This window comes from Enhydra lutris, unplaced genomic scaffold, assembly GCF_002288905.1.
Source record: "Enhydra lutris kenyoni isolate GAN:26980312 unplaced genomic scaffold, ASM228890v2 scaffoldscaffold617, whole genome shotgun sequence".
Classification (NCBI taxonomy): Eukaryota; Metazoa; Chordata; class Mammalia; order Carnivora; family Mustelidae; genus Enhydra; species Enhydra lutris.
In genome coordinates, this window is record NW_019154701.1 from 1 (window position 1) to 12987 (window position 12987).

Genomic DNA, 12987 nt, shown 5'->3' on the forward strand with positions numbered 1-12987 from the left:
CTAAGAATCTATACACAGAAAACTATAAAGTACTCATGAAAGAAATTGAGGAAGACACAAAGAAATGGAAAAATCTTCCATGCTCCTGGATTGGAAGAATAAATATTGTGAAAATGTCTATGCTACCTAAAGCAATCTACACATTTAATGCAATTCCTATCAAAGTACCATCTATTTTTTTCAAAGAAATGGAACAAGTAATTCTAAAATTTATATGGAACCAGAAAAGACCTCGAATAGCCAAAGGAATATTGAAAAAGAAAGCCAAAGTTGGTGGCATCACAATTCCGGACTTCAAGCTCTATTACAAAGCTGTCATCATCAAGACAGCATGGTACTGGCACAAAAACAGACACATAGATCAATGGAACAGAATAGAGAGCCCAGAAAGAGACCCTCAACTCTATGGTCAACTAATCTTCGACAAAGCAGGAAAGAATGTCCAATGGAAAAAACGACAGCCTCTTCAATAAATGGTGCTGGGAAAATTGGACAGCCACATGCAGAAAAATGAAATTGGATCATTTCCTTACACCACACACGAAAATAGACTCAACATGGATGAAGGACCTCAGTGTGAGAAAGGATTCCATCAAAATCCTTGAGGAGAACACAGGCAGCAACCTCTTCAAACTCAGCCACAGCAACATCTTCCTAGGAACATCGCCAAAGGCAAGGGAAGCAAGGGCAAAAATGAGCTATTGGGATTTTATCAAGATCAAAAGCTTTTGCACAGCAAAGGAAACAGTTAACAAAACCAAAAGACAACTGACAGAATGGGAGAAGATATTTGCAAACCACATATCAGATAAAGGGCTAGTGTCCAAAATCTATAAAGAACTTAGCAAACTCAACACCCAAAGAACAAATAATCCAATCAAGAAATGGGCAGAAGACATGAACAGACATTTCTGCAAAGAAGACATCCAGATGGCCAACAGACACATGAAAAAGTGCTTCATATCACTCGGCATCAGGGAAATACAAATCAAAACCACAATGAGATATCACCTCACACCAGTCAGAATGGCTAAAATTAACAAGTCAGGAAATGACAGATGCTGGCGAGGATGCGGAGAAAGGGGAACCCTCCTACACTCTTGGTGGGAATGCAAGCTGGTGCAACCACTCTGGAAAACAGCATGGAGGTTCCTCAAAATGTTGAAAATAGAGCTACCCTATGACCCAGCAATTGCACTACTGGGTATTTACCCTAAAGATACAAACGTAGTGATCCGAAGGGGCACGTGCACCCGAATGTTTATAGCAGCAATGTCTACAATAGCCAAACTATGGAAAGAACCTAGATGTCCATCAACAGACAAATGGATAAAGAAGAGGTGATATATATACACAATGGAATACTATGCAGCCATCAAAAGAAATGAAATCTTGCCATTTGCGACGACGTGGATGGAAGTAGAGGGTATCATGCTTAGCGAAATAAGTCAATCGGAGAAAGACAACTATCGTATGATCTCCCTGATATGAGGGAGAGGAGATGCAACATGGGGGGCTAAGGGGGTAGGAGAAGAGTAAATGAAGCAAGATGGGATTGGAAGGGAGACAAACCATAAGTGACTCTTAATCTCACAAAACAAACTGAGGGTTGATGGGGGGAGGGGGGTTGGGAGAGAGGGGGTGAGGTTATGGACATTAGGGAGGGTATGTGCTATGGTGAGTGCTGTGAAGTGTGTAAACCTGGCGATTCACACACCTGTACCCCTAGGGATAAAAATATATTATGTTTATAAAAGATTAAATTAAAAAAAAAAAAAAAAAGAATGGCATCACACGTGCACCTTTCCCTGCATGACCCAGGCTGCTGCCAAAACGGAGCCCATTGAGAACCGACTCATTCTCCAGACCCTGTTCCTCCTCTTCCCTCTGAAAGCCAAGCGTCTTCGACAGTCAGCCAAGCCCAGGCACCACAGAGGGCCATGGTGACGTCTCCCAGATTCAGAAAAAGAGCCCATGACCTTCCGGGTATCCTAGGGAGCACAGCTGGGCCCACAGCTGGAGTTTTTGTTGCTGTCTCTAACACTGTATGTGGGTGGCTGCCCCCTGTTGGCAACAGTAATGGGCCGCACCTTTGGCCTCCAGGCCACTGATGGTGAGATAGTTCCCACCCACAGGTCCCCACTCAACAGGGTGTCTGCCTGAGAGTCTCGCCATCTACCTCGGCCACTACCCCCAGCAATAAATAGATAGATAAAATCTTAAAAAAAAAAAAAAAAGAATGAAAGAATTGCCTTTGTGAGAATGAGTATGCCTGGGAGAAATGGAGAAGAGAGAGAAGGGAGGTAGGAAAGGAGCTGGAGCAGAAATGAATGTGCAGGACACTGCCCAGGAAGGCTGGGAAACAGGGCCCTTGGAAGGAAAAAGCGAGAGGGACACTACCTTCCACGTGGGAGATTCTGAATAGGAGAGCTCAAAGGTTTCATCCTGGGAAGGTTCAGAGTGGGAGGGTGATGGAGGGTGAAGAAAAGGGAATAAGGAAATAAAAGAGAAATGTCCCAGAGTCCAAGAGGAGCAGGAAGGGAGAACTGATCCGCAGGGTGGAAAGTTCACGGCCCTTTGTCATAGGCTAAAGACAGACCTTCCTGGCTCACTCCTGTCATGGGACCCTGGGAATCATGCAGCTTCTTGGGGCACAAAAACTCCCAACAGCATCCCTAAGACATCTTCACAGCATTTGTCTTCATTAACCTGCCACAAAAAGGGATGCAGGACGGATGCCTGTGTGGCTCAGTCGGTTAAATGGCTGCCTTCAGCTCAGGTCATGATCCCAGCATCTTGATGGAGTCTCGCATTGGGCTCCCTGCTCAGAAGGGAGCCTGCTTCTCTCTCTGCCTCCTGGTCCCCCTGCTTGTGCACTCTCTCTCTCTCTCTCTCACTCTGGCAAATGAATAAATAAAATCTTTTTTAAAAAAGGGGTGGTGGATGCAGGAAAAGTCCAATCCCTTCATTTTCTGCTGGGATCTTACAAGCCCTTCAAGGAGTAAGTCAGGAGAAGTGACCTCTCAGGCAGATAGGGGAACACACATGTTCAGGGATGAGCGAAGAGGAAGCAGCTGGTGCAGCAAAGCCTCCCTGACCCTCAGCCCCGGTGAACAGGTTTTTGTTCAAGGCTGAAGCACTGTGGGCGGAGAGCTATCATACTGCTGACAGTAATAGCTTCCCACATCTTCGGCCTGGAGGTTGCTGATGCTGAGGGTGAAGTCTGTCCCAGACCCACTGCCACTGAACCGGTCTGGGATGCCTGTGGCCCTGTTGGATGCATAATAGATGAGGAGCCTGGGAGCCTGTCCAGGTTTCTGCTGGTACCAGGCTACATAGTTGCTAACACTCTGACTGGCTCTGCAGTTCATGGTGACCCGTTGACCTGGAGACACAGCCAACGAGCCTGGAGATTGAGTCATCGTGATGTCCCCATGGACACCTGCAATCAGAAAAATGGTGATACAGACACACTTTATCCCAGTCACACTGAAATATGTCATTGCAAACGTGCTTCCTAATGGTACCACATGGCAGTACATCGTTGGGTCTATTTTGGAAATAACCAGTGTTTCTCATCATATATCTTAAAAAGTTGTTTAAAATGACACTACTCCAGAAGGATTATGGCACTTTCAGCTTCTCACCTGAGACCCACAGCAACAAGGATAGGAGGACCTGCCACCATGACGCCATCTTGCTGCCCCTGCCTGCCCGACGTAGCTCACCTCACATAGCAAATTTCCCTTTTATACAGCCTGAGCCGCTGGTGTGGGACTGGAGGGGCTTATGCAAAGCAGTCAGGAGAACAGAAGCAAATCTCATAAGCAGTGGGTTGTGAAATTACCCAGTGGAAATGTAAGGGGCCAAAAATAACTCCAAAATAGAGTTGTATGACAGGAACATATAAAAGTCAACTTAGAAGCTCTTAGAACACCTTAGAAGTTCTAAAATGACAAACTGCTACAAGATTGAATGAAGAGCTTCCATTTTCAATTTAAAAATGTCTTTAAATGGGTTCAGTGTCCAGAAATGATGATCTTGGCTCTTCATATCAATAACCCTGGTAAAATAACAAAACATGCTGGGAAACAAATAATGAGAGGCAGGGAAGGGCAAAAGAATTGGAAGTCACAAAAAGAAAGTGGAGAACTTGGGCCCAACTTTTTATAAAACCTCTGACTGGAAAATAACGAATTCTGAGCCATTTTTCTCCTGCAGATGGGTTAGGATGAGGTAAAAACTTGAGCTCGGGTCCCGGAGCTGTGCAAGGGCCAGAGAGATGGAAGAGATGGAAGACAGGCCCAGAATTTCCTCACGCGGGGAGACACGTGGGTCCCTCCTTGGACCCAGGGGAACTCTGAATCCTGACTTTCAGTTATTCTATCTTTTCAGCTCAATATTTCTGTTTTGTGTTGAATTAACCAATGAATGAAATCTAGATGCCTTCAAGAAAATTCAGCTCCCTCCAGGGGTTTGAGAAGTCAGCACAGGGTTGCTTGGGCACCATATAAACTTCCTGCACCTGTTCCTCATCCTGCTGTTCCTTCTTAAACAGAGGGAAGGGGGCAGGGTTGGGGTTCACTTAAGACAAGGAGCATGCAGAGCCAGTGTGGAGGGCAGAGGCTGTAGAAGCTTTGGGCACACTGCAAGTCCAACCACAACATTTCTGCCATCTTTCCTCTGAGTGGGGCAGATGCCTGAGTCTTCCTCTGGCAGGTGGCACCCTGGCTGTCCATGGGTCCCCATAGCTGCTGCACTGCTTCGTGACATGAGCCATTTCCTAAACCCAGACAAAGCCTGTATCAAGTACACCCTGCCTGGGCATCCACACCTCACCCTCACAAAGGGTCGATTCTCCCATCGCTCTGCTCCTGAATTTGCTCTAGNCACAAAGGGTCGATTCTCCCATCGCTCTGCTCCTGAATTTGCTCTAGGTGATGGTTAATTTTATGTGTCAAGGGAAGTAGGCTCACGTGTCTAGTGTGGTGGTCAATGCCAGTTTAGATGTTGCTGCCAAGGTATTTTTTAGTGCGATGAACATCTACATCAATAGCCCTTATCTCCCGTGCTGCACAAAAGATTCACCACAGCCCTGTTTCAACTTCAAAAAGGAAAGAAAACTTTATTATTATTATTATTATTATTATTATTATAGAAAAACTAATAGAAACAGAAGAGGAAAGGAATATGCACATAAAGGAAGGGAATAGTTGGCAAGAAATGAGAAGAAGGCCACTGTACCTCGTATCGGGTACTTACAACACCCCACCTCACCAGCTGGGGAAGCCCCGTGGAGACAGCCAGGCTGGAGTCCTGACTGAGAGGCCTGGGAAGAGTGTCCTCCCCTCAGGGGACACTTCCAATGGACCATCCCCACAAGGGCTATATTTATAGGGCAAATAACAGGGTTTGAAATGAAACATTTGTTCTCCTACGTGCAATTTGGAACAAACTGTATGTCCACATTGTCGTGTGTCTGTATTTTCAAGGAGCCCGAGCTATGTGCGTCTGCCTCCCCTCCCAGATCCCATTCTGGAGGGCCAGCCCTGCCTGGAGCAGGAGGGGATGAGAGACAAGGCTGTAGCTCTTGGCATGCAGAACAGAAAGGCTGTATCTGGAGGCAGAAATCCCTGATGAACATAGATGCAAAAATTCTCCACCAAATATTAGAAAACCAAATTCAACAATACATTAAAAGGATCATACACCATGATCAAGTAGGATTTATTCCAGAGATGCAAGGATCTTTCAATATTCATAAATCAATCAGCATGAATGTCACATGAACAAACTTAAGGGTAAAAATAATAGAATTGTCTCAACAGAAGCAGAAAAATTATTTGACAAAATTCAGTATCTATTTATCAAAAAAAAAAACAAAACAAGAAAAATCAAATGTTGGGGCACCTGGGTTCTCAGTGGGTTAAGCCGCTGCCTTCGGCTCAGGTCATGATCTCAGAGTCCTGGGATCAAGCCCCGCATCGGGCTCTCTGCTCGGCAGGGAGACTGCTTCCTCCTCTCTCTCTGCCTGCCTCTCTGCCTGCTTGTGATCTCTCTGTCAAATAAATAAATAAAATCTTTAAAAAAAAAAAAAAGAAATATCAAAGGTTATAAAGGATATGGAGAAAGAGGATATGGAGTGGATAATTTCTTGCCTCTGATCTTTCCTCCTTTATCCTTCCACTCTCTTCCTTCCAGACATTTCCTAGACAGCCACACTGTAGGGCATCCATGCAGCCACATTAAGTCAATGACCATTTGTGCTATTTGAGCACCTACTAAAAAAACATCTTATTTTTGGGATGGTATGGGAGCTGTTCAGTTTAACTTACATCAACATATGATTTGAACCAGGGCTGATCCTGGAGTCCTTTCTCTGCTATTTGCTGGTTGGCAGACCCTGTGTCTTTAATGAGTTGTGCTAAGAAACAAAGACAGGAGAGCTATTACATTGCAGTAAGAAGTTTTTATTATATGCATAGTCCCCTGGGAACAGAACACACAGCAAGCCCCACGGTGACACAGGCAGTACTGAGGTGAGATGCACAGGCAGAGAGAAGTACTGCTGGCCTGTATTTTTTACTGAATATTTCATGAGAAGTAATGGAGAAGCAAAGTCAGCAAGCTACTCAACATAAGATTGGAGAATTTGAAAATTTCAGCAGGCTGCAGACTATAGGTGTGCCCCTTGTCCTCTGGTACCCAGGGGGATTTGGGTAGAGGGAAATCTCACAGATTGCACCTCTCATTGAAAGGAAAAGAGTAGGATTTGGACTCAGGATTGTCTGGCTTGCATATCAAATGTATGACCTTTCGCAAGCCTTTTACTGCCTTGGGAATTAGTTAGCTTTGGGAGAGGAGGTCCCTTCATGGCTGGGGCAGCAAGAATGCAGAAATAAGAAAATGAATTAAGTATAATGCCTCATGAGTTTGAAAATAAGAGATCATGCAGGGGTGTTTGGGCAAGGGTGGTGAGTATTGTGGTGATCTGAAACTCTTGTCCCATAAATTGTGTGCCCGCTTAATCTGCTTGGGTCTAATACTAAAGAAAATACTTTCTCCTTTCTGATATTGTCTGCTGCTGGGCTCCACCCAATCTTAAAATCTGGTGTGTCTGACATTTCTGATTTAAGACAAACAGCTCTGTCACACAGTTAATTGATGTTCCGTGCACAGGTCTACCGGGGCCTGTGCTATGCTGGGAAATACTTGTTGAACAGTGAATAGGTTGTTCTTGAGAAGGGCCAAGTCTTGCTGAAGAACCATGAAGTCTGTGCTATGAGTCTTCATCTGGGCTTACCAGAGTGTCCACAACGTCCTTCCTGGACACAGATGCACATACCACCAAATGATAAGAGAGGTCATAGGGCCCACATGATAGGGCCACTTGCATCGAGACCTAAGCATGATACAGAATCCCTCGTGACTCTGCATCCACTCTACACTGGTGACTTCAAAATTAGCTGATAAATGGAATGGTGTAGCTTATCCAAGTGTGGAATGTGTTGTCTCAACACTCAACACTCGACACTCAACAAGGTAGTGTGCTTCAACCTCAGTGGTTGGAGGTACAAGATGCAAGCACTTGTCCTTTACCTCAGAGAGGATGTGCCTGCATTCCTCAGATATCTGGACCCCCTACATAGCCACCAGGGTGGGGGGCCGCATGAATTTTTGTAGGGTTTGCATCCCCCTGTTGGAGCACATGTATTTCTGCAAGTTAGCGAAGTCCTCAATATTTCTTGCTCATCGTGTGCAATTAACAGGATGTAATTGATGGAATATGGCCTGGCCGGATCCTCTGGGGGATATTTATACAACACACTGGAGCAGAGAACAGGGAGATAACATAGCCCTGGGCCATGACTGAGGATGTGACCTGCTCTTCACTGCCAGTGAAAGGGAACTCCACCAGAGGACTGCATTACATCATATGCCATGCCCCCTGCTGGTAGTAGTTGTAGTTGGCCCAGCATGGGGTAAGCACTTTCAAAACCTCCACAAGGCCAGAAGAGGGAAAATTGACACACCCAGCAAAGAATGGGGCCCGTTGGGGGGGATTCTTTTGACAAACTTAATTTTTGAGTACTTAAGCAATAGGAATGCCTCATAATTTGCATATCATCTTCCTCTTAGATCTGAAGTGTTTCTGCCTCTCAGAGTCTTATACCAGAGTCTCTGGGTGTGTGGCATGAACACACTGGACCCATCGAAAGCAGCAAGACAGTAACTCCATCACAGTTCTTGGCCTTCTGTTCCTCTGGGTTCCAGGTGAGAATATTTGGACAAAGCAGGTTAAAATGGGGATATGATTTTCCATCCCTGATTTTCTTTCCTCATTGGGAATACATCCACAGATGAATTTGGCTTTTTTTAAAAATGAGTAGTATTCTCTGTCCTACCTAACTAGATACTGGTGACTTCCATATACATATCCTGGGACTCTGATAATGTTTCCTGTGTGGTTTCAGCCTCCCATGGCGAGATTTTGCTGACCCAGTCTCCTGCCATCCTGTCCATGACTCCAAAAGAAGGAGTCAGCCTCACCTGCCAGGCCAGTCAGAACATTAACAAGTGGTTAGCCTGGTATCAGCAGGAGCCAGGGAGAGCTCCTAAACTCCTGATCTATGAAGCATCCAAGTTGCAAACTGGGGTCCTGTCGCCATTCAGCAGCAGTGGGTCTGGGATAGACATCACCCTCACGATCAGCAGCCTGGAGCCGAAAATGCTGGGACCTACTACTGCGAACATCTAACAGCTACCCGTTCATTCTAGACATCAGAGCATAAACCACCAAGGAAGCAGATGTGAAGGGCTGGGCTGCCCCTGCTGCTGCTCTGATGCCTGCACCTGCTCAGACAGTTTCTCAGAGGCAGCCCCACTTTGGAGGTCATGGGGACTTTGGGAGAAGGGCAAGGAGTCTCCTTGGCCCCTGACTGACTTGACTCCCTTTCCCCCAGATCATTACACCTGAGGAGTGTGGGTGATGGCATCCGCCAGGTTTTGTACAGCAAAAGAGAAGCCACTCTAGGTATTCCAAGCAGAAATTGCTTCCTATAAGGAAGTAATGATTAAACATCACCCTTTCAAAGTCCTGGGAATCAATAAGGGAAGCAGACACTAAAAACAGTGATTCCTTGATGATGCACCATAAATCAGAGAATTTATACCATTGGAGATACAGGCTGCCTAAACACATGGTCCTCAGGCCTGTCTAGGAGGGCCAGGGATGGAGGTGCTGATGCTCTAGCTGCTACAGCCTCTCTCCAGGTGATTCTCTAGTCCCCCAATTACCACTCACCTGCCTACAGGTGCTGATGGAATGCATTGAATCCTCCTCTTCTGTCCTCAAGATATAGGATAAGGTGCCTCGTGAGCAACTCCCTAGGGAACCATAGAGGAAAGGGGGCTCTGGGAAATGTGCTTCCAGAAGTGATGGTGGTGACGGGGAGCTGACAGGAGACAGCCTGTGATGGTCACTGTTTTTACACATCTCAGAAGTTGGCCAGTTAGGAGAACATGTTTGAATATGCTTCTAGCTACCATCATTAGGTCATAACAAGGAGATTTTGTTAAGCAATTGAGGGAACAGAAGAATGAGGTAATTGTGTCATGTATATAGAAATAACTAGACAATGAAGGACTTTTGTGATTTAAAAAAAAGTAAATGTGGATGAAGCAATTTTTCTTAATATAAAAAATCCTTTTTCTTAAAATTCTCTATAAGCCAGAGCATCATCAACAGCCCTGAAATCTTGTGCCAAATGTGAAATTGCTGTCTCCACCTGATACCTACTCACATGGCTCACCATTTTAGAAGATAGCAGGAGCTGTGTAAGAGTTAAGATACTCTATTGTAGAGCATATTTATTTCCCCTAAAGTAGCCTTTCTTTAATTTTCTATTTTCATTTAACACATTTCAATTGAAAGCCATCTGTTGAATTAAAGCCACAGGTCAAAAACGCCTCCAATTTTACATTCTAATTCATACAAAATAGAATTACAAAATTCTTTTTAGACTGTAAATATGGAAAAATATAATTATTCAGAAATAACATGATCATGTATCTTAAACATTAAATAGGATAATGATTTGTAGAAATTTAAAGAATTATGAAGACCACAGTAAGAATAAAACAAATTTATATGTAATTCTGTCAGAATAACTGGACTTAGATTTGCTTGTTTTGTGGTTTCTCTGTGCTCCCACAGCTTGCCATGAGAATGATGTGCCATGGGGAGTCACCACACTCTGTCTTGGCCCCAGATCAACCACAATCCGTAGACTGGAGAACCATTCAATTCCCTGCAGAAGAACCACACAGCTGAGCCCTGCGTGCATTATCCAAATTATTGTCAACCTGAACATCCATGAATATAGAAACAAATGCTTAGTATGACAAGCCACTGAGTTTTTGACTGGTTTGTTAAAATAGTATATAAAATCTGACTAATACAGATTTTACATATCTTCCCATAGAAATTGACAGGTTTTATTAAACACGATGGCATAAAAAAAAGGAATACTTGGGAATCCATTCATAAGAAGATATAAAACAAAGAAATGTTTAAAAAATATTTGAATTAAAAGTGTAAAATTCACCCCATTGTAGAAACATCTAAGATTACTTTGATTAATGATGACAAATTCTGTAGATCATTCTGACTTATTAAGTGTGATTAAATCTAAAGTAACTAAATAAAATTGTATATGTGAATATATGTCCATAAGCATATATATATATGCATGTATGTATAATATATGTACATGTAGATACATTTTTTGATGTTTATACAATTATCTTATACATTAAATGGATTAATATGAGTCCAGTAACTCCCCATAAATAACTAACTGGTGTCCAGGACCAGATATAGTACTAACCTGGCTTGAGGAATTTTCCTTAATATCTTTGTTTCTAAATCATATACCAATTAGTATACTTATCTGAATATATGTTTTCTCACTCAATGGAGGTCCTAATGGTTTGAATGGAGTTATTTCTTCCTACAAACCATTATAGCCCATGAAAGCCCTATTATCTCTATGTCCACATTCATGTGATGAATTCCAGGTATGAGATATTATCCAAACTTTTTTTTCATTTTATGGTGAAGTCTATTAACACTCTCATAACATAGATCACAGCTCTTGCAATTTACAGAGAAAATAATGACTAAATGAAACTACCAACATTAAACATTAAACAGACTGACTGAAAAATGAATTCATGGGCAATATCACTTGTCCTCAAGTGGGGCATAAGGGACAGAACTCAGCCTTCAGAGAGGAAGCATATCAGAATCTTGGGGAAGGGCAGTTATCAAGTTTGATCCTTTAACATTATGTGTTACCATCTCAATTTCATCCTACAAATATTAATATTTGTTTTATCAACAGTTGGCATGTCTCTAAAATATCAGTTGAATGATTTCTCTGGCCTAGTTGGTGAATTGGAGGATAAAATTACAATTTAGAGATGTATAGTCAATGTGTTAAAAATTTTAGACTGTTCCTTAGGTAATGATCCCCCCTTATTTTATACATAATTAACACTGAAGAAACTTGGATGAAATTGGAACAATTTAACAGGTTGTTCTGTAGCCAAAACAAACCAAGGGGGAAACAAGTCAACCTATGTCCTAAGAACTTTTAACAGAGAACCCCAGTGCACAGACCATCGGGGCATATATGAACTACCTTTTTCCCACTTTCCCAAGTAAGGAAAGAGACATGGAGACAGAATGAAACACTTATTACCAGGAGTGAAATCCTGACTAGTCAGTTACTAGAGATACAAAAACAAGAGCTTTCAATTCCAGATGAACCCAGATATTTCCTTTTTTTATGAATTGTTTCTGGAATTGGGGACAAATTTATGCCAGAGGTTTGTCAGAGAATTTTGCTGCTATGATGCCACTTTGCTGCTCTTCCCAAGGATGATTTTGAGAAAAGGAAATCACAACAGTACATTAAATTCAAAGGTTATATATGATGACAGCAGAAATAGTCAATTCACTGACATAGACTACTGGTTTTGACAAATTATCAGACCTGGAAAAAAATAAGATCAAAAGATTGGAGTCAAAGTCATTTTGGAAAGAGCTGAAAAATGGGCCAAGATTGAAAATAATAGCTTCCCAGTGAATGCTGATCAAAGGGCCATTATCAAACAGAAGGCTGTCAATAATACATGATCCTATAGGTCGATGTTGGATCACGGTATGGTGTGATGATCTGTTCCCCACAGATTCATATGTTGAAATCTTAAACTCCAAGGTGATCATATTATGCAATTGGGCCTTTGGTAGGTGGTTAGGTCATGAGGATGGAGCACACATGATGGGACTAGTGCCTAAAAAAGAGACCCCACTGAGCTACTTGGTTCATTCAACCATGTCCAGACACAGCAGGAAGGCACCATCTGGGAAGCAAAATGTGAGTCCTCACCATTACTAAATTAGTCAGCAACTTGATCTTGGACTCCACAGCCTCCAGAACTGTGAGAAATATATTTCTGTTGTTTACACGCTGCCCAGGCTAAGGTTCTTTCTGATGTAACAACCCAAACAGACTAGGAGAGTCACCCTTCCCAGCTTTCCCAGGAAGCCTAATGAACAAACATCATGATATCATAGATGGAAGTCCATGTGTAGGCTCAAGGATATGGATTCATCTAACTGAAGGTGGCGGGATTACTAGCACATGTTCTGTGATTGAGTCATTTCATAAAAGAAGACATTAGGGCTAATTCAAGCAGAAAGGTATTTATTATCATGAATTGGGTAAATCAAAAATGTGTAGAGAGACCAGATGAGCAGGCTCAGGCAACTCCCTGTTTCAGTCCCTCAAATACCCTAGTATTTTCTATGATCAGAAAAGCTATGGCTCTGGCAAAGGCCATCTGGCAAATCAGAAAGCTATGTGCTTCAGACTGTGCTGCCTGGTCCCCACTGCAGAGAAGTGAGCCCCTCTGGCCATA

General features: G+C 43.1%; 1 gene segment (V, D, J or C); it reads right to left on the minus strand.

The window, feature by feature from the left end:
* Positions 1 to 3125: 3125 nt before the first annotated feature.
* Positions 3126 to 3714, minus strand: LOC111140351. The segment is given in 2 exon segments: positions 3126 to 3442; positions 3648 to 3714. Coding segments are annotated over 2 exon segments (366 nt in total).
* Between the last annotated feature and the right edge of the window lie 9273 nt (positions 3715 to 12987).